The sequence below is a fragment of the Trachemys scripta genome, chromosome 1 (genome assembly GCF_013100865.1).
Source record: "Trachemys scripta elegans isolate TJP31775 chromosome 1, CAS_Tse_1.0, whole genome shotgun sequence".
Classification (NCBI taxonomy): Eukaryota; Metazoa; Chordata; order Testudines; family Emydidae; genus Trachemys; species Trachemys scripta.
In genome coordinates this window covers 117,575,863-117,597,057 of record NC_048298.1, presented here as the reverse complement: position 1 = coordinate 117,597,057, position 21,195 = coordinate 117,575,863, and the positions used below count along the sequence as shown (strand labels likewise).

Genomic DNA, 21,195 nt, shown 5'->3' with positions numbered 1-21,195 from the left:
AATCATCATAGCTCCTTTGGCAGCCAACTGACACCAGCCAAGGAACTGGTAGTGCAGTCTCTGGGAGGGGAGTCCAACCCATGGTGGTGCTTACCCCTTTCATCCTTAGTAGGTTTTCCAGTGTGGGACTTTTCAGACATACCAAGCAATCTGTTTCTCAAGCCACCCCATCTGTCTCTTCAGCATTGCCTGTCTTCTCTTACAGCTAAAGCCAATGGGTTGCACATGCCAGCATTCCTAGAACGTTAGCAGTCTAGCAGAGCTCTTACCAGATCTAGCTGTAATTCTTTTTCAGGTGTAGTTTTGTGATTGTCCATGATGGGGCAAAATTCACTTTTAGTCATCAGATCCACATCTGAAGAGAGATTCCAGAAAGTGGATGTAAAGATTTCAAAGATGAACAAATGTTACCTATTAAACTAGATTTCTAAAGGAGGAACCACCACTGCTCTCTCATACTCCTCCCCCCCCAAAGTAATTACCAGAAGAAAATGCAATAAAGAAAGAGGCCTTTAAAAGCCAGCAGCACAGAGTGCTGTAGAAATAAATAAAAAATAAATAAATATATGGAGATATACCTATCTCATAGAGCTGGAAGGGACCCTGAAAGGTCATTGAGTCCAGCCCCCTGCCTTCACTAGCAGGCCCAAGTACTGATTTTGCCCTAGATCCTTAAGTGGCCCCCTCAAGGACTGAACTCACAAGCCTGGGTTTAGCAGGCCAATGCTCAAACCACTGAGCTATTCCTCCTCCCTGCAAAGAAAGTGCAGGTAGTGCTGCTATGGCACATTTATTGAATCAAAGCATCACAACATGAAGGACTACCGCTTTGTATTGATCAGTCATGCTGGTTGCAGCTGCTCTAAGTTTGCAAGACAGTTTCTATATATTCAGCCCAAAGCAATTGTTTCGGAAAACTGAAGTTTTCTATGCTTTGATTATTTGATTTTGGGGGCGACGGAGGGAAGTTAAATTAAAAAAATAAAATAAAAAAGTCAGTCAGTTTAGAGTTGTAAGAAATATTTCTGATCTCACATGAAGAGGCTAAAGGAGGTTTGGAAGTGGTGCTCTGCTTAGCAATATAGGGTGTGAGGGAGCGAGCACAACAGATGTAATTCAGTTACCATCACCTAGAAGCTTGAATGCACCTTCATGCTCCGCTTCATGCGCTAGGTCTTTATTCGAAAAGCTAGAATAATGTCGGAAGACACAGGACCCATGTGCAGTAGACACTCTGGTGTCTGAAGTGAACTGTGGTACACAGTACAGATAGTTGTTCAGCTGCAAGAATGTAGAAGCTCTACAGCTAGAGCAGATTAAACTCCAAGGGTTGTGAGCTACAGATCAAAGGGCAACCAACTGGTGAGTGCAGCAAACTGCTCAACTCTAGTCTAAGAAGCACACATCACTCTAAGTGCCACAACCAATCACCTCTGGTTTTTAGGATGTTATATGCTCCATTAGAGAGGCTGCTGAATTTTTAAAACATTCAAAAGAAGTAGTGTACAGGGAGCTAGACCTAATGCAATATTAAGTTTGCACAGTCAAGCACTCGAAAGGTTAGGCAATTCCAAGAGTTCATTTCTCCTGCAATGGCAGCTCGAGCTACAAAGAATCTCTTAAAAATTAACAACAAAACACGAGTCTATATTAGTACCAACCAAAGAAACAGGATGTGCAACATGGTCAATAGTGTGATCGAGAACTGGACTTCTAGAAATTCTCTCTTTTACAGACTTTACACTGAATTAACACTAGTAACAAACAAACCAACAAGTCCTACAAAGCCTACCTTATTCTTTCAAAAAGCAATAGACGTTATGGTTGGCACTATTGAAAGCAACAGTAGCAAACCACCAATAACTCTCTGCCTCTATTTGTGTATTAGAAAGACATTCTGTAGAAGTATAGTGATGCTTTAGATATAAGCAGAGTGCTGACAGTTTAGTACAACATGGAAGATACAGGACAACTGGATATTGAGATTTCAACTAGCACTAGTAGGATCCAAGTTATGGGCACAGCTCTGCCATCCTACCCCATTCCGGTTCTATGCTTAAGACTGTGTGCTTCCACCCATCGAGTCATTGATAAGCCAAGTGAAATATCTTCAGCAATGCTACTTTCTGAAGCCAGGCTGGTCTGTTTTTCCAAGAAAAAGTTTATGAAGGTAAATTAGAAAGGAAATTACTAGTGAAGAAACAAATACCTTAAATCTGGCGTCTAAAATTAGAGACTTCAGAACCCAGCCCAAAGGAAGATGAATGTTCAGAAAAAGAATGACATCTCTGGGGTCCATTACTGACTAAATTAGCATATTCTAGAAGTGCATTCAAATTACAAATCAATATTTAAAACAAGTGTTCTCTGCTATTCTGTGCAGTGTACTCTAAGTCAGCTTTTATTAAAAAAATACTCTGTATATGTATGATTTTCCTAAACTTAGGCTTGCGTGTGCTCAAGGAGAAAAGTAGGGACATTTGTTTTACTAAGTGAAGGAAACACATTCAGGAACAAAGATGAGAATAGTGTTGCTTGACCTCAATGAGAACTCTTCCCTCACTCTCTCCCCACCCCAACCTCTCCCCAGTGTTTTGGGCCGCTCAAGTTTGACATAGATTGACTGATGTTTCCCCATTTCCCTTCAACGGATCACGCGGCACAGTGCTTTGGAATCTTTTTCATTTGTTTACATTTTCAGAAGAGCTGCATTAAATTTAATGCTTATGAAAGGTGCCTGGATTGCCAGCCCTGGCAGGAGAGTAATCACCTTTACCAACTCATTCTACGTGCCCCTTTTTGCAGTGTCTTAAGCCCTAATCCTGCAATGGTCTCTGCCCAGGCAAAGCCCTAAACTTGTGCAGAACCCCAGTGAAATCTGGAGGCAGTTGCAGGCCAAAAAGTTATTATTCTGAACATAATGTAGACGGAGAGAGAGAGCTTTGCACAAATTCTTACTCAACTTCCTCACTTCAAAAAGATATGTTGGAAGCAAGCAGTTTCCCCATCACATGATAAATCTTCAGAGCAGCTACAATACCTGATGCATCATTATTCAGATCCTTATCTTTATTTTTCTTCATTGCTATACAGGTTGATGTGTCTTCATCTTTTGCCCATGAAGCCTCCGACAATTGTGTCTCCATGGCGAGCAATTCTATAATAGGAGGCAATAGAAGGCAGAGCCATTACTGCTAAAAAGCTGCATATACTCAAGGGAATCTTAGTCAGACATCTCAGACAAAATTCATGGATCACTGTGCTTCCACTTTAAGAACTTACCAGTTGATATAGAGCTCTCCAAAGAAGATGTAATATCTTCTTCTTGGGATGGTGTTGAATGTTCACTGCCAAGACAGGAAAACACTTAGACATTCATGATCTGATAGGTCTGGTTAATTTATTTAAGAATTAAATATATACACAGAGACTGACCTGGACAAGACTGGATTATCCGATGTTAAAGGCAAAGCACTACTCTCCTTAACAAAAGAAATGTTAAAGCGTTTTAGTGTTTATACTTGTAATAGGACATCACTTCTTCTGTAAAGCAAATTTATAATATTTACCAGGTCCCAGTCTTAAACAATTCCTTTAGATGTATCTAGATCTGGTTGAAATATATTCATTTCAGTAGAGAGGGGGTTATTTAAAAAAAAATGTTTTTCAGCCAGCTCTAGATGTATAGTGTATGTTTTAATACTGTTACTACCAGGGGAGTGTAATTATGTTTCTGTAGAAGTAGTAATTTTGGGGGGAAATCTGTTCACATCTATAGTTTTGTTACAAAAAGCTGTACTCCTGACCTTTATGCCAAAGAGCTTCACACTTTAAAATCAAAGTGTGTTGTTTCAAAGAAATGTCACAATGCTAGATTTCCCCCCTCCCCACACACACACACACACACACACACACACACACTTTAAACTGAACTGAGATTGTGATGCAAGTCTTAAAGAGAAACAAAGCCACTTGGCCTTTCCTGCCATTTGTTTCCCCCACCACTTTCAAAGCCATGCTACATTGCTCACCAAGATGATTTGGGGACATAGTCCCTTCCAGAAATTCAGAAAGCAATACTAGAAAAAGCTCTGAAGCTGAATCAGTGTTGCTTCTACGAGACAATGAGCTTTTGCTCGGGTTAAATTACATGTTGTTTAAGAGATGAACATTTACATTCAAGTCTCCATTTTTGATTCCTACTAATAGCAACATTGTACCACATCCACCAGATCTTAGAGCAGAAAGGCACTCGTTTTTTCATACTAGCTTAATGATCATAACAACTTTGTTTCACCATTAAGGGCCAAATTCTTTTCTCAGTTCAATTTGTTGCACCTGAATAACAGACAAGTCTGGCCCCAAATCTGTAGCACATTGCTGATACATAAACTGCCTTTTAAAAAGCTTGAACTTTGAATCCAGTGTATATTTTACATTTTATTACCATTGTCAATTCCTTGGACCACCACCACCACAAAGCAAATACACTTGGAGTTACATTAGTATAGTTCTAAGATTTTGGTTTTGAATCCCAGTTATCAGTAGTTAATTTGGAATTGTAGGAGGAGGTTTGCATGGTTTTTGTGGCCACTCCTCTCAGTGTGTCTAGGGAGTGCATTTGCTTTAATGTGCACATGACAAAGACTAGTAATGCTATTGTATTGGATTTCCACGTCACTCTGGTTAACATTATGCTTTCCCCCCAGATTCATTTTATAATAGTACATATACAACAGGCTGTCTTGTACAGAGTGGTTATCACAGTTTGTGGGGGACAGAAGCTCTTCAAATTAAAATGGTAAGAGTGTCTTGGAGACTAGTTATATAATAGCAAGTAAATAGCTTTTGTGTTCCTTGCTATTTACCTATACCAGCAAGGAGATAGATATGAAGAGGATCTAACATGTACAAAAGATGTTTGGAACATAGGCTTCTGAGGGAAAAATTTAACTCCCCCTGAAGTGAATGGGAGACCAGCCCACTTATTCAAGGGGAGAATTCCACCCCTGTACAATATAGAAAAAATCCTGTTACTATAGCATAGAAATAATGAAGATGAAGGAGAAATTTAATGAGCCCATCCATGGAGGACATGCTGACTAAGAACCTGAGCAGATATTAAAAAACAAAAGGGAGGGAGCGTAGGAAAGGAAAGGAATCAAAGCACAGAGATAGGAGTTGGCTGGAGTTTCTCAGAGAGATGTGCAGTATTGGTAACCTCCTCAAATTTTACATTTCTGAACCTGTTTAATTTTGTAAGAGTGGGATCTAGAAGTGAAGTGAGAAGAAAATCTTTATTTATGAACTTTCTTTCTACAGAAAAAGCCTCCATACGCTTTTCTCATAGAAACATGCCATACAGCCAACAGTGTTCTGAAGGGACAATTGATTATGGACCCCTTGATGCTTAGGTCCCCAACCTTACGCCTGCATGGGGCCTGATTTTTAAGGAGGATGTAAGCTCAGCTGTTTCTGAAAAAAGTGAGACCCCTTTCAAGATGTTTTTAGTTGGGCAAGCAAAAACTGAGCAACTTTAAAAATAAATAAATAAAAAGCCCCACTGGACAGCAATGCTGTGTATGTTGTTCAGTTTCCTTTCTCCCCACATTAGTTTGAGGATCCGTGACTAGAGTTCAGCTCAGTCATCTGGATGTTTCCTCATGCAAATCTCTGCTATTTATACTCTTATTTGAATTCTCTCTTGGGCTTAAGGAAGCTACAGTGTTTTATTTTTCTCTAGGGGAGGGAGCAGTGTACTGGAATGGAAACAAAAAGACTCAAGGGAGCTTATAAATGTAGTACTACCTCGAAATCAAGAGGGATTGACCAAAGCAAGAGACACCCCCACATATAATGCAGGAATAAATTCAAGCTTTCAGTGACTTTGTTACAAGCCAAAGGAGAACTGAAAGCCGTTCTATACTTTTCATCCACACCTAGTTCTTTTCCAAAGACTTTAAAGTGTTAAGAACTGTTGAAACTTCTGGATTGCAGAGGTAGAATTTAAAGAAAAAGCCACACCGTGGCTTTACTATCACACCTATCAGTGTACGCAGAGATACCTGCCTTTAATAGGTTTAACAAAATCATGATTTTACAGAAATTCAGGGCACAGTTACTACCTGCTATATGCAATATATCAGTCATTCTAGTGAAGCAAGGTAATGATTTGCAATTGAGCCCAAACCAGCTCTGTTTACAAGTGTGAAAAACACATGATCTCCTTATAATATCAATATTTCTCTATCATCTAGGCCTACTTCTTGTAATGGAGAGTGTGTTTGCTGTTTCACTGTCCTTCAGACACTATCTGTGTTGTAGCAGTCTTCTGGTGAAGTACTCTTTGCATAAAAGCTTACAGAATCCCAAAGGAATCAATATACATTTCCTTGGTGATGTGTCGGAAAGCAAGTGGTTAGTTCTAAGCCCCCAGCATAGAAAGATTAGTTTGACTCACACAAGAGCTAGAGATTTAGAGCAGCCTCAAATCCCTACTCTGACCATGTTTTCACAACACACACACACACACACACACACACACACACACACACACAGAGAGTAATACAAGTATGGAGTTACTTACATTCTGAAGGACTCACTATAAGCAACACACCTGCAGGTAACCACAGTCTGATAAAATGCTAGAGACACTCTTCCTATTAAACATGGACATTCAAATTTTGTTCTACGTCATAGTTTTTAGACCAGATATGGGATACTGCCCATTTGCCTTTCCTTCAGTTCAGACCTGGAATCTTGTCCCAGGGAAGAAAGAAGGATTATGAATACTACACAAAAGGGATTCCAACAGAAATGCAGAGGAACCCTACCCAGAGCCAAAAAGTGTAATTTGGGGTATAAACTGGAATTACAGAACTATACAAATATGGAGTGTGTTATGTTGCTTAAATGTACACAACAGTGCTGGTCACAAGTGCTGTGTAGAACAAGGCCCTCTAGCTAGCCAAAGCAGAAGTACAATATGGGCAATAGCAGTGCAAGAGAAGGCTTCCTCACCTAGCCCCCACGCCAATCAACCAACATCTCTCAACCCCAAGATCACTCTAATGTGGAAAGAGTGATTGAGTAGCTGTCTCATTTTCTCCTTTGCTTCTCCACCAAGGGTGGATAATGACTATTGCAGATGGCTGGGCCACCTCACAGTGGGCAGGTCTGAGGTTACTAACTCATTTGTAGCAGAAAATGATTTCACTATTAGTCTAAATTAGGTTGCACTTTCATTTGATGCAGCAGTACGGAAAAAAGTGCCATTGTATTAGTCTGACAGGCCAGATGCAAATGTCGCTGAAGTCCGGGATTTGAAATCCTGATCCCATTGACAAAGCTCAGGCACATTTCCAATTAACATCACAATTAGAAAGTGTATGGTGCTGACTAGAACAGAAAGTAACATTGGTGACCAGCAATCAAGGCGAGAACCAAGGATTTACTCTAATGTTCATCTGCCTGTCGTAACTGGTCACTTTGTGGGACTGAGGACCATTTATTTGGTCTTTTTCCTCACCTTAAGCACTGAGTGGACACACACACTATCCCATTGAAATCTAGATGCAAATCTGAACTACACTATATTGGGTAAAGTATCGATCACCTTGTTTTTCTTAAGCAAAAATGGATTTTTGGAAGAGCATAGTCATAACGTAATAGTTTTCACAGAAGGAAGTATACAGAAAGACAATCAGATGGGATTATTAAAAAGTAAAGATGCCTCCTTGGTTTTTTGTTTCATCTCTTCCCCCTTCCCCCCCCAAACATGTTGGGAACGGATATCATTCATGCTTTACCAATAGAGGAGTCCCTTGTTACTAAAAAAGGAACACTCATTTTAAGATTTGTATATTGAATAAAGAGTACTCTGAGTTAGAGTATAGGATTTATATACTCCTAAACTTTGACCTGGATTTGAACATCACAGGTCAAGTACATTTCTGGAATGTTTTATTCCAATCACAGTTATTAAAAGAGATAGTCTCAGTTGGTATGTCTCCCAATAGCCTGCATAAAGAAAGGTAAGTCAGCAGAAGTCCACTGATTTACCAATGGAGCAATGCCGACTTACTCACCTTGAAAGTCTGACCCCTCAATTCTATTTTAAAAAGTCAGTGCACTATTGCAAGTAAAGGGCTACCAAATTCAAAGGCAAGACTGCTGAAATTAAAGACAGCACTAACCTCAGTAAATAGAGAGTCCATTGTAGTAGAGAAGGCAACAAAATCTGCATCAGTCTGGTTACCAACAGAGCGTATCTTCCACCTGGCAGCACAAATTTTATTTGCATATTGCAACAAGATCACATTTGGATGTTTTCCTTAAATTAATTTTACACAGAAACAAGAGTTGAAGTTCGCCACCATGTCTTCGTGAAGATTGGGGCTATTCCCCAACCATGACAGATACATCATTAAGCAAAACAAGTCTAATGAAAATGACATTGACAGATAGTAACAGAGGAGTCACGAGAGTTGCTGAGACTTGCAGTCACTTGTTTGCAATGCAAAGTTCTGCTTCCTCAGCAACAGCCACATCACATTTTTTAAAAATCAGTTTCCAAAAAGGGAAAAATCAGATATAGCCTTAAGAGGAAGAAAATGTTATACCACAATGGCTACAAAAGCATCTCTGGTGCTTTGATGACCCTGTAAATTATCAATTTCTAGTCACAGTTAGGAAGGACGGTCTAGTGGATGACACATTAGCCTGGAGCTCAAGGACCTGATTTTCAGTTCCAAGTTCAGCCACAGGCTTCCTGTGTGACTTAGTCTATCCTATGCCTCAGGTCCCCCATCTGTAGAATGGGAATACTACCTCCATGGCTCATAGGGGCATTGTAAGAATAACCCTTATTAATGAACGTGAGGCACTCTGGTTCTACAGTGATAAGGGACATATAGATACCATTATAACCAGTGCTACCATTATTTGCTCACTAATTCAGAATATAGTCTCATTCCCTTGCAGTGATGCTGTAGTATTAAACAAGACCAGATTCTTGAAGGTTAACAATAACAGAAACTATACTAGAACAGCTAGAGAGTGGCGGTCTTCAGCTCCCCTCAAGAGTCTGTGGTAACACTACTTGTCCAGTCTCCCTTTCCCCCGACCCCAGCCCATACATTGTTTTGCCCTCTTACTTGTGTCCCTCCAGTGTCATGTCCAAAGTAGACCCATTTTTCAGATCCTCCCTTTCAAACATAGAGCGAGCTCTGGTTGTTACACATGTGAGATCACTGCTTGTGTACACTCTTGGATTCAGCTGTAGGATTTCCAAGGCCAGAGCATCTGTTAACAAAGATGCAGACTTGAAATAATGAGCAGGGTGTCAACATAAAAAGTTACTAGTCAGTCAGCTGGGTAGATTTGGTCCTTTTCTATCAACAGATATAGCCACACCTCAGAGACAATAAACCTGATTGTACATTTGCCCTGTTTCATTCGCTTGCTACTTTCATAGGTTATTAGTAAAGGTTCAGGGAGCTGTAGAGAAATATAAGCAGACTACAGGTGGATGGACATAAAACTTGGCAGAATCCATTTTTAAGGGGAGCATGACCAGCAGTCCAGGGTAGGCCAGTGACCATTGACACACTTGCATTTGAGCAGTGGTGTCCATTTACCACACTGCAACGCTAGCAGCCAGTCTCTACCTCACACAGCTTTCAGATTTGACAATTGTATATGGCATTTTGAACTGAAGCAGTGGTGTCATGGGGAGATGGGAGGATGGTAATGTGTGGGAGGCAAGGCAGCAGCACTTACTGTAGAAAGTAACATTGTACATTGCAGTGGAAATAAAACCTTGGTTAGAGCAACCCTGGGCTCCCAGACAACAGGGACCAGTAGGCAAAAGGAGGAATTGCAGACACTGCATAAAATGACATCTTTGCAGAATCAGCATACAGTGGCATTATGGGAAGGTGACCGATTGGCTAGATGGAAGCTCACTGACCCACATCTATGCCATGACATGGCCTGGACTCTCAGCTACAAGCTAAAGCTTGGGATAAATGAAGCAGGCCAAATTGGGATGTTAAAAGCTCAGTTTTTGATGCCTGTCATATACAACGTAAGCTAAACCGCCTCCTCATTAGTGCTGGAGATTGATGGTACAGCCATTTGTTTTGCACAAGAAAAGCTCTTCAGTTGCCATTTCCAGCTGTCTGTGAGATGGCTCATGAACACAGCTATTCTTTAGATCCAGCCAGGCAAAGGCATCTCAGGTCATTTGTGGGCATTGTTTATACCAATTAAAGCCAATAGCAAATTTTCACCATAGTGAGTCAGGACAGATTTATGCTGAGGCACAGGCAACAGATACTTATAGCAAAGAATATCTGTGCTTGATAGAATGATTTCCATTATTGTTCATCTTTTAATCGTTTGCTATTTTAGATTTAGCACCATGTTACATTAGACAATAATTTTAGTTCATCCACCAACTACCTCTGCACTTCAAAAGATCAGGGTACAAAAGAAGGCAAAAACCATAAAAGAGTAGCCAGCAGATCTTACCTAGCAGAGGTGTAGAATACCAGCATGAGTATCTCAAAGAGGGTGTCTTGGGAAGTCCAGTGCCCTGACCTGCTTCTTGGCCCCCAAATCTTTTGAAGGGGCAAAGGTGCTAATTGGAGAAGGGAAAACATATGGCAGGTTATTGTTCATCATGTTACTTACTGTAGCACCTACTACCAGCCAAGCACATTCCCATTGTGCTAGGCACTGTACACACAGAATGCTAGACAATCCCTACCCTGAAGAGTTTACAGTCCAATCGACAAGCCCCACATGGGGTGGGGGAAGGGGTACAATACACAAGCAGCGTGGACAACGGGATGGTGGCAGACATGTTAGTGCCATGTTTTTTGAGTAGTGGGTTTAGTTAGGAAGGAATAAGCTAATTAGAAGGTGAAGTAAAAGGAAGGGACACTGTAGCAGGAGGTGAGCGGGACAAGGCAGAAGACGGTGACAGCGGCAGGTGTGGAATGAAGCTGAGCTGAAGAGAGGGTGAGAGCAAAAAGCAACCAGTCAAAGGGCAGAGAAAGTCCAGTGAAGACTGTAGAAAATTGACTGAATGGATCTGCTTTGGCAGCTTCTCCAACGGCTCCTACAGGCTCCCCTCTGCAGTTCCCCTTCCCCTCCCACCAACAGACCCAGTCCCCATGGGGTGGTGGGGGAAGGAGAAGAACCACCTGTGTCCTAGTTCCCCCTCAATTGTATATGCTAACCGTTGTTCAAATGAGGCCTTTTACTGCTGAAAACCAATCAAATAATGCATATTGGAAAGGATTTATGCAGCAGTAGCCATTCATCGATATGTGGGGGAAAACATGTTATTTTAACATGGTTCTCAAACCAAGGAAGTGTCTTTTATTTTAATGATGAATTTATGTCTTCTAGCTTCAAGAACTCTAGTTTGAGTTTCAGCTGAGTTTTCAGCTTCTAGTCCTTCAGAGAAGGGTCACCTATGTCTTAGACCAGTAACTTTTCAAAAAAGCAACAGTAGGGTTACCATACGTCTGGATTTTCCCAGACATGTCGGGCTTTTTGGGACTCAAATCCCCGTCCGGGGGGAAATCCCAAAAAGCCGAACATGTCCTGGAAAATCTGGCGCCGCTGGGCCGGGGGCTGGCCCGGGGCCGGGGGCCGGCGGTGCTGGGCGGCCGGGGGGTGCGCTGGGCCGCCGGGAACCGGCGGTGCTGGGCGGGCCGGGGGTGGTCGGCCGGGGGCCGGGCCCGGGGCTGGCACCCCAGGGCCCGAGCCGACCCAGGCTGGAAACGCCGGGGGGGAGCCAGCCTGGGCCGCGCCTCCTCCCCCCACACCCGCCTTACCTGCTTCAGGCTTCCCGCGAATCAAATGTTCGCGGGAAGCAGGGGAGGGGGCGGAGACTTTGGGGAAGGGGCAGAGTTGGGGCGGGGGCATGGGCGGGGCGGGGGCAGGGCCCATGGAGGCACAAAATATGGTAACTCTAAGCAACAGAAGACCGTCGTTTGCCACATGTGTTTTACAGAAGCTGAAGGACAGTCAATGGAGGATGCATACCAAAAAAGTTTAACTTTGCAACAAACCAAACCAGCCCCCCTGCTTCAAAACAAAACAAAAAAAACTTTGCAGAGAGAAGTCTATCAAGAGATCTGGATTTCAATTTCCCAGGTGCACAATGTTTACAGAGTGACAATATAAAGCAAGGCATAAAAAGGAAAAAAAGGATGAGTGAAGAACAGGATAGCATTTATTGATTGTAAATTCTTGAAGGCTACTCCTAAAGCTGTTAACAAAACAAAACAAAAAAAGTGTTACCAATTTTGGCACAGTTCTCGTAGAATCAATGTTTTTTCCCTCCCCCGTGTGACGGGGGGGTGGGAAAAAAACAAACAAACAAGCAAACCACAAAACCAAAAACCTATAGGACTAAAAATAGTGGCCAGAATTTCTCACTACCTTCTCTTTTACTGTTTCTTGGTTTAAACTGGACAGTGGACTGTAGTCACTAGCCTCCTCATCTATGCAACTCTATTGTAATAGGAAGATAGTTAGGGCAACTGGATAGGGAGAGAAAAGTATACACTATTACTGCTTGTAGAAGCCATACTGTTGGATTAATATCCTTCTATTGGAGGGATTCTTACAGTTAAGCAATCAGAGTACTACCCAATTTAACCAATTCTGCTTCTGTTTAATCTTTGCAAAAGCTTAATTTTACTCATGCGAACTGTCTCTAACTTAAAAAGAACAGGAGTACTTGTGGCACCTTAGAGACTAACAAATTTATTAGAGCATAAGCTTTCGTGGACTACAGCCCACTTCTTCGGATGCATATAGAGTGGAATAAATATTGAGGATATATATATACATACATACATACACACACACACACACACACACACACACACACACACACACACACAGAGAGAGAGAGAGAGAGAGNTGGAATAAATATTGAGGAGATATATATACACACATACAGAGAGCATAAACAGGTGGGAGTTGTCTTACCAACTCTGAGAGGCCAATTAAGTAAGAGAAAAGAAAAAAAAACAAAAACCCTTTTTGAAGTGATAATCAAGATAGCCCAGTACAGACAGTTTGATAAGAAGTGTGAGAACACTTACAAGGGGAGATAGATTCAATGTTTGTAATGGCTTAGCCATTCCCAGTCCTTATTCAATCCTGAGTTGATTGTATCTAGTTTGCATATCATCAACTCAGGATTGAATAAGGACTGGGAATGGCTGAGCCATTACAAACATTGAATCTATCTCCCCTTGTAAGTGTTCTCACACTTCTTATCAAACTGTCTGTACTGGGCTATCTTGATTATCACTTCAAAAAGGGTTTTTTTCCCCCTCTTACTTAATTGGCCTCTCAGAGTTGGTAAGACAACTCCCACCTGTTTATGCTCTCTGTATGTATGTATATATATCTTCAATATTTATTCCACTCTATATGCGTCCGAAGAAGTGGGCTGTAGTCCATGAAAGCTTATGCTCTAATAAATTTGTTAGTCTCTAAGGTGCCACAAGTACTCCTGTTCTTTCTGAGGATACAGACTAACACGGCTGCTACTCTGAAACCTGTCTCTAACTTGACTCAGTTACCTATGTGCGTAAGCTTATGCACATGTGGATGTGTTTGTAGGATTGGGGCCTTAAAAAAAGATAAATGCTTTACTCTAAGTCTTTGGAGGGAACACAACTTTGTCAAAATAAAGCCTGATCTTTAATACCTGAATAAATAAGGTTATAGTAATAGGGCTGGTTGGGAATTTTCCAATGGAAAATGTTTTTTCATTGGAAAATGCCTATTTGTTGAAAGAGTCTCCTGGATGTATTGATTTTGACCAATTTCTGTTTACAAAAAAAGTGAACATGAAGCATTTTCATAATGTTAAAAAGTTCCATTGCAACATTTTCATAATGAAATATTTTGATTTTTTTATTAAAATGTTAAGTGAAAGTCGAAATGGAATGTTTCAAATTGACTCAATTTAAGGGATTCTATTTTGCAGGAAAATTAGAAAGGTTTTTTTCAGTTCCAGAACTGATGGAAGGGATTTTGAACTCAGGATTTCCCTACAAAACAGAAAAACTTGTCCTTGCCCAGCTTTGTTACATAAAGTAGTGCATTTACCTTCCCGCAATGGCAATAGGGAACACTGATGTTCTTTGCTGCCCAGCTGCCACAGAGTTGCCACAAACGAAGGCACGTTATTAAATTTCCCTCAGACTAAGTTGAATGGAAATTGTAAAGATGAAGTGTTGCTGCTGCAATATAAACCCTTTTCTATTATCCTCTTCCTTTTACCAGCCACACATTCAGTGCTCCTATTTGCCTGCATCCCCTCCTGTTTTTTAAAATGGCCTTCAGAACAGCGAAGATGCACATTGTTTAGTGCGTGGCAATCAAACAAACTCAGATTTTAAACAGGGAAGATATGAAGGTAACATCCTTTTAAGCACATGACCACCACCAGTTGTTGACCAGGAGTGCCGAACAACATGTTCCGTACTGAACCATGCAGGGACAATGTCTGACCCAGGCCACTTGAGGAGGGGAATCTGAGGGATATATGCTAATCAGCCTGCACAGTTCGCTTCAGCCAGTATGTTTACACAAATTAAACTCTAGGAAAAAAAAGTAGCTCAGTTGTTACAAAAATGGCCCTCAGATTGGACTTCAGACAAATTGTAGATGGACATTCACCCTGGTGTCCTCTGTGCCATGAAATGCTCTCCTCCACCACCAGGTGAGATAATGGATTTCATACCTGACACAGCAATCCACAAAGTTGTCCCTTAAACAGTTTCTCTCTCAGTGGGTTAACAGTGGCTATGAAGAGACATTTACATAATCACTGCATGTTAAATTATAAAGAACCATTTTAGATGCTCTTATGGTTCCTTTTAACCTTTTTTTTGCCCATTATGAATGAAGTTAAATTTCCACCGTCAGCTATTTGTACCTGCAATTTTCATGTATTCTTAAGATTTTAAAACAGATGCATACGAGAGACCATATTCCACTGCAGGGGAGACACTGAAAATGTCCTAAGTATTGCTCTAATTTTCTTATCCTTTTTTAAATACAGAAAGGGATGTGTTTTGTATCAGAGTGTCACTGCTTTTAGAATGCAATAGCACTCTGAATAATGCCTCTAAACATGGGGTCATAGGCTGCCAGGTTTGGACCTGTGATTCCAGATGATATTTGAGATTCCTCCGCCTCCACCCACTGCCCCCCATGACGTAGCATTTTGCTGGTTTTATTTTAGTTTCCAGCATTGCAGACTGAGGCCAGAAAGTGGTCTGAAGAGCAAGGATAGTCCTTTTGTTCACTGTCTGTACAGCGCCTAGTGCAATAGCCCCACCCCCTGCAGACCTGAACACTAGTGCAATACACATAGAAATTAACTGTATTTTGCTTTGTACATCATTGCAATAATACTTTGGCAATGAAAACTTGGTTAATTGCATCTCATTCTTCTTCCACAGATTAGAATCCATCTCTCAGTAGCCATATTAGCTCTATCAGCACTAGCTGCTCTAGCAATTAACGTTATGTTAAGGTACCAGAGACTCTAAACATAGGGTCAATTCTGCCATCCTTTCTCAGAGCAAGTAGTACCTTCCTCAGCAAATTCCATTGATTTCAGTACTGTATTGGTAGCATTGCTAGCAGAGGACTACTTGTGGAGTAGTTTACGCCGCAATGTGAGTGGAGGTGTCGAAGTGGCCTTAGGGAAGAAAGCAGCCGTGACTGACCACACAAAGGGAGTACATGTGAAGTGGTACTATTTTTAATTATCAATTCTATCTCCATACCATTGTTAAGAACTGTCTTTAGAGAGTTCCCTGTTCAACAAGAGACTGTCTTAAAATTTGGGAGACTCCTCAAATGGGAAGTGAGTGTAGCTTTACTGGCTTCATTTACATTGGCTGGGGAGATCCCATTTTAAAAACGGGTGTTTTTTTTGGTGTGTGTTTTGTTCTTAGGAGTTAGGCTCTGGCCAGAGCCTACCAAGGAAACTAACATGCCAATTTCCATTTCTACACCTCTTCCATGCAGCTAACAACATAACTAAAGGATGAATGTGCAAATGCAGTGTGCGCGCACACATGCTTCCTCAGGTAAGACGCTCACTTGAATACAAATGAACATACCTGCAAACTGTAAAGCCATCATGGGGAAGTTTCTGCAATACCGGGGCGTAATATTCTTAAGGGACCAGTTTCAGCCAAGTGCTTAGGAGCATGCCTCTGCCTCAGCTCAGCATAATCTTCCCAGCATGTGCTCTGGTTTCAAAACTACTAAATAATTTACCATGTTTCCCTGCCTCAAGATTTTTCTTTAGAGTACATTTCCCCCATGATAGCATGGATCACATGTACCTGGAGCCAGAGCCTCAGCTGGTGCAAGTCACCAGCGCTCCACTGAATCTACGGGAATAGACAGAGACTTGACATATCAAAGCTTTCTGGGTTATTGCCATTAAGAAGGGGTGAATACCAGGTAAATATATGAAGTCTTATAAGTTCAGGAAAGAGCTTCATTTAGATTTTAAAAGGAACGAAAAACGTGGCAGCCTCTAGGTGAAACAGTTGTTTCAGACTGCAGAGCTATCCCCTACAGAAAGCAGGATGGGCAGCTTGGACAGAGTCTACAGCACAGGAAGTGGAAGTAGCAGAGCAAGAGGGTTCACTCCCAATACGAAGGTGGTTGCTTAGGCACAAGAACAGCATCTTCAGCTATACTGCTCCTTAACACTTAGTCCTGACTCAGAGGGCTCAAAGCGCCACCTACTGAGTCACCAGTCCCATGTCTTGCAGCACCCTGCAATTTTGGTGGGAAGTTTCTCTTTGAAAGGCCAACAGGTCTGGACCTTGCTGAGCTCAAGTCGTGTCTGGATCATCACACAAGGAGGAATGACTGGAGCATTCTTGAAAGAAACAGAACTTCCACAGAGTAAAGTAACACAAAGGTCACCATCTAGCGTGACCTCATTTGATTCTTCCATTATCTAAGGGCAGCAGAACACTTGCCAGTGCTATAAGTGAATACTACAGAAGTACTTACTTTTCTGCTCTTTATCTTTTTCCTGAAGTGTCTGGCAAGAGCTCATTAAAGCCGTATTCATAGCCTGAAGGGTTCTCCGCTCAGAAATGGCTTCCTCTAACACACTTCGCAAAGATCTGACTTCTTTCCAGGCAGAATGCAGTGCCCCATCTCGATCCTTAACCTGAGCACAGAAAAGTTCACAGCCCTGACTGACACAAAAAGGTCTTTGCTGTTCATGCAAATGAAACCGAAATGCATCTGTTCTCTCAGGAAGTGATAAGCCCCTACTGAACTTCTGCATTTTTACATTTGGGTGGACTGTGTATGGGAGCTATTTCTGAGTTTTGTTTTTTTTAAGCCACCACAAATATGCAAAGTTGCCTCTTTCATCAGCAAGCTGTTGAAGCCACCTCCTCTGCTTTTACTTCCTCTGCAAGTCACAGTTTTGCAGTGTGGCTGTTCATTCCAACAAAGCATAGTTTCCTATTTGCTAGCAGAGGCGTATCAAGCATAGCTTTCTGGTGTGCAGGACACCAAGTCACTGCCCTACCTGTTTGCTGGAGTCCTCCAACCGTTTGGTAGCTTCTTGGAGCTGCAAGCCAAGAACATCTGCCCGACTGACAGCTTCATCTTGCAACTGTTTGGCAGCTTCTAACTCGTGTTGTCTGCAGGGGGCAAGAGTGCAGGACACAAGCAGTCCCTGACAGTTCAGAAAAATATGCCTGGGAAGTGTGATACCCAGTCACTAAGAGAGAGACCACATGCTATTAAAAAGCTTTAACATTGTGTCTGGGAAGTTAAACGAACAAAGGGTTTAGGGATTAACCCATCCAAGGCTGTTTGATCTGCCAGATGAGTACAGAAGTAGTGTAGGTTTTCAGTAGTTTCCTAGCCACCCAAACCTGTGCAAATGCTATGCAAGTAGTGTCTAGATGAATTCCAATGTGGAAAAGGAGTAGGAGTTTACTGCACCAGTACCAAAGTTTTAAAAGGCATTTTAAACAAACTTATCATAGACAGTCCATTCGGCTATTTTAGGGAAAAGTGGTAAGAGGATCCAAAGACAAGGGCATTAGTAAGAATGTCAGAAGATGACCCTGCAGGCAGGGTTAATGATCACCCCAGTTATGCAGCTTTGATTTGTTAGTCACTTAGGTCTGGTCTATACTACCCGCCTGAATCGGCGGGTAGAAATCGACCTCTCGGGGATCGATTTATCGCATCCCGTCGGGACGCGACAATCGATCCCCGAATCGGCGCTCTAACTCCACCAGCGGAGGTGGTAGTAAGCGCCGCCGACAAAAAGCGGCAGAAGTCGATTTTGCCGCCGTCCTCACAACGGGGTAAGTAGGCTGCGATACGTCGAATTCAGCTACGCTATTCACGTAGCTGAATTTGCGTATCTTAAATCGACTCCCCGCTGTAGTGTAGATGTACCCTTAGTCTCACTGAAGCACCCTTTAAAGCACCAAGCGACAACTACCAATGGAAAGTCAGCACCACACGAGTCCCTGCGATAGAAAGTGGCTGTTCAGTGACCCTTAATAGGCTTCTTTTGCATTGCAAAACAATGGGGCTGTATCCAAACTGACCCTTTTCTGAACGTCTTCCCACTGTTACAGCTCCACTGGTAGCATGGCCAGCCACCCCCATTTTTAATCAGAGGGTCCTGAGCTGGGCACTCCACCAGCAGCTGGCCTACACTAGCACTACACCAATGGCGGGAGATTCAGAAAGATATAGAATAGATCAGGCCAGGAGAATACTATGCTTGCTCAGCCCCAGCAAACAAATAAAATGAGGATAGGAATGTTCTTTCCTAGCCTACATTTACCCATTTCTATAAGAAAATCTACTTAGAGTCCAAATTTTCCCTGACCACTAGTAAATCAAGGCAGTGTTCTGCCCTGAGCTAGAAATGGTTTGGTCTGGTATAGCAGACCATTTCCAATAAGTAACGATGCTGGTCTGTCAAACATGGGCATGCCATCAACTTCATACACAGCCAACAGTTCTGCTTATTTAGTGGTTGCACCTGCAGAACATGCAGCTTTTCAACTGTTTAGTCTGTGGTCTGCCTGGTGTTTTAGCAGAGTCTCTACAATGATGCATTCTTACTGGGTATGCAGAGGATAACGCCATGTAGGATAAACCCCTTTAAACAGATCTGCTCAGAGGAGCATGCAATTAGTTTTCAATTTCAAGAAGTCTAGTTCCGAGTTCCATGTGTCATTTACATGGGGCGGGGGAGCGGGAGAGAATTAGAGGTACCTGGAAGAGAGCTCTTTCCTGACGTGAAGCTGCTCTGTTCTTATTCTCCTCAGATTTCCTGCCATTCTAACATACTCTTTATCCAGGGATTCTCTGTGTTCTTCTAAGAGATGGAGCTTTTTAATCCAGTGATTTATCTTCTCTTCTAGCACTTGCTTGAGGTCCTATTCATTTTAAAGTTAAAAATGCCACATGGTTATAAGAGTGTAGCATAAGGTTTACTGAACATGGCACTTAGAAGTGTACAGGATCTCTGGTCAGCAGAGACAGCCTCTCCCTATCGGCCATCCCTTAGTAGTCTAGTAAATGTCCATATACTAGACTGTCAGCACTAAGTAAACAAGAAGGATGGACTTCACGCAACATTGAGTTTAACCCCCCTCAGTTTTTTGAAGGGGCAAGACAGATAAGGACATAGCATCATAACAGCATAACCAGTACAGCTGTTTGAAAAGTGGCTTTTCATCTATTTTTTTTCCAAAGGAAGTAAATATTTTTGCAGAAAAAACATCTCCTTCAAAATCTTCCATTGAAATTAATGACTTTTGAAATAAAAATTGGCTCCAGACTTTAAATAAATAAAAAAAAAATTCAGCGCAAATGGAAAAAAAATGGTAACAAGTGTTTCCTTTAAAAATTGTGGAAGACATTTACTCTTTTAGACCAGCCCTAATAATCACCAACACATAGAAGCTTTCCAGAAGGTTCAGAGCATGGCATTATACACTATTTTACAATTCTTCATTTGTGGCTTCACATTAGGTGAAGCGACAGGCAGAGAGAGTGAAAGACTATGCCTTTTAGTAGCATGGGAGAAAGTAACTTCAGTTACAGCAATTGGAGTGTTTCAGGGTAGAGTTTATACGAATGTGTATCAGATTTAACCATGCTAATGTGCAAGTTAAATGTTGTTTACTTTGTCTGAGGCCTATCTGGTCAACGGAGCAATGTCTATCAGCTGGCGGCAACACCTTTCAAGGATGAACTCCAGATGGCAGTGAGCATGCACTGTAGAGGGACAGGTATAGTGTCTATCATGTGATTAGTAAGACTGCAGTAGAGCACTACCTGAACACTTTTTTGGGAACTGTTTCTTGGCTACAATTCCACTTCTGCTAAGCTGGGGATGAGGATTCCTATGTTAATATAACTTTTACAGAGTAGGCTAGTCATTGTATAGAACTGACTGACTGCTGAAATTTCTCATGGTACTTGAAAATTATACAAAAATCAGAAAGTTATTGCCCATGCTATTTACTCTCAAAGAAATGTCTGATCTTTCAGAAAGCAAGCAAGATCCTGATGAGAACTCCTTAAACAATTTAGACACCAGGCCTGGCAATAGACTGTTATAGTCAGGGAGGTGGTACCATTAAAACCGAAACATTCACCTTTTCATTCTTGGTTCAAGGACAGAGCCTGGCTAATGGAGAGAGACGAGCTTATAAAGAAGAAAAAGAGGAGCATACTTCTTATATGGCAGCAAGCGTTGTCCAGTTTCTCTAGTAGGACTATCAGACTACTTGGGTCCCATTGCAAGATCTTAAAACCACTAAGAACAACAACTTACCAGATGCAGAAGGACGACCATATTCCTTCCAAAATGGCACAGTAGGCACTTGGCTGCTCTTACAAGGTATTGCTGCAAACATCACTTATGAGCAACATTTCCCCTGGAAACATTTTCCCTACCATGAATAACTGCAACCTAGCCGCCGAATAAGAGCAACATTTGACATGTCACATCCCCCACTTACTTGCATCACTTTTTGGTGGCAAACAAAAAAACCACCTAGAAAAATCCCAAGAAGTCTCTCACTGAAAGGGGGGGGGGGGGGGGGGGGGGGAAGA

The 21,195-nt window shown here is 41.9% G+C and overlaps 1 protein-coding gene across 1 annotated transcript in view; it reads right to left on the bottom strand.

Annotated features, from left to right (window-relative positions):
* The window catches only part of LOC117871354 (lymphoid-restricted membrane protein-like), a 64,427-nt gene that overhangs the window by 10,968 nt on the left and 32,264 nt on the right, over positions 1 to 21,195 (bottom strand). Inside the window, 11 exon segments of the mRNA XM_034759299.1 lie at positions 270 to 355; positions 3,041 to 3,157; positions 3,283 to 3,347; positions 3,436 to 3,482; positions 8,196 to 8,277; positions 9,156 to 9,303; positions 10,534 to 10,642; positions 14,786 to 14,847; positions 17,092 to 17,254; positions 17,624 to 17,738; positions 19,345 to 19,508. Coding sequence (XP_034615190.1) covers positions 270 to 355; positions 3,041 to 3,157; positions 3,283 to 3,347; positions 3,436 to 3,482; positions 8,196 to 8,277; positions 9,156 to 9,303; positions 10,534 to 10,642; positions 14,786 to 14,847; positions 17,092 to 17,254; positions 17,624 to 17,738; positions 19,345 to 19,508 — 1,158 coding nt within the window.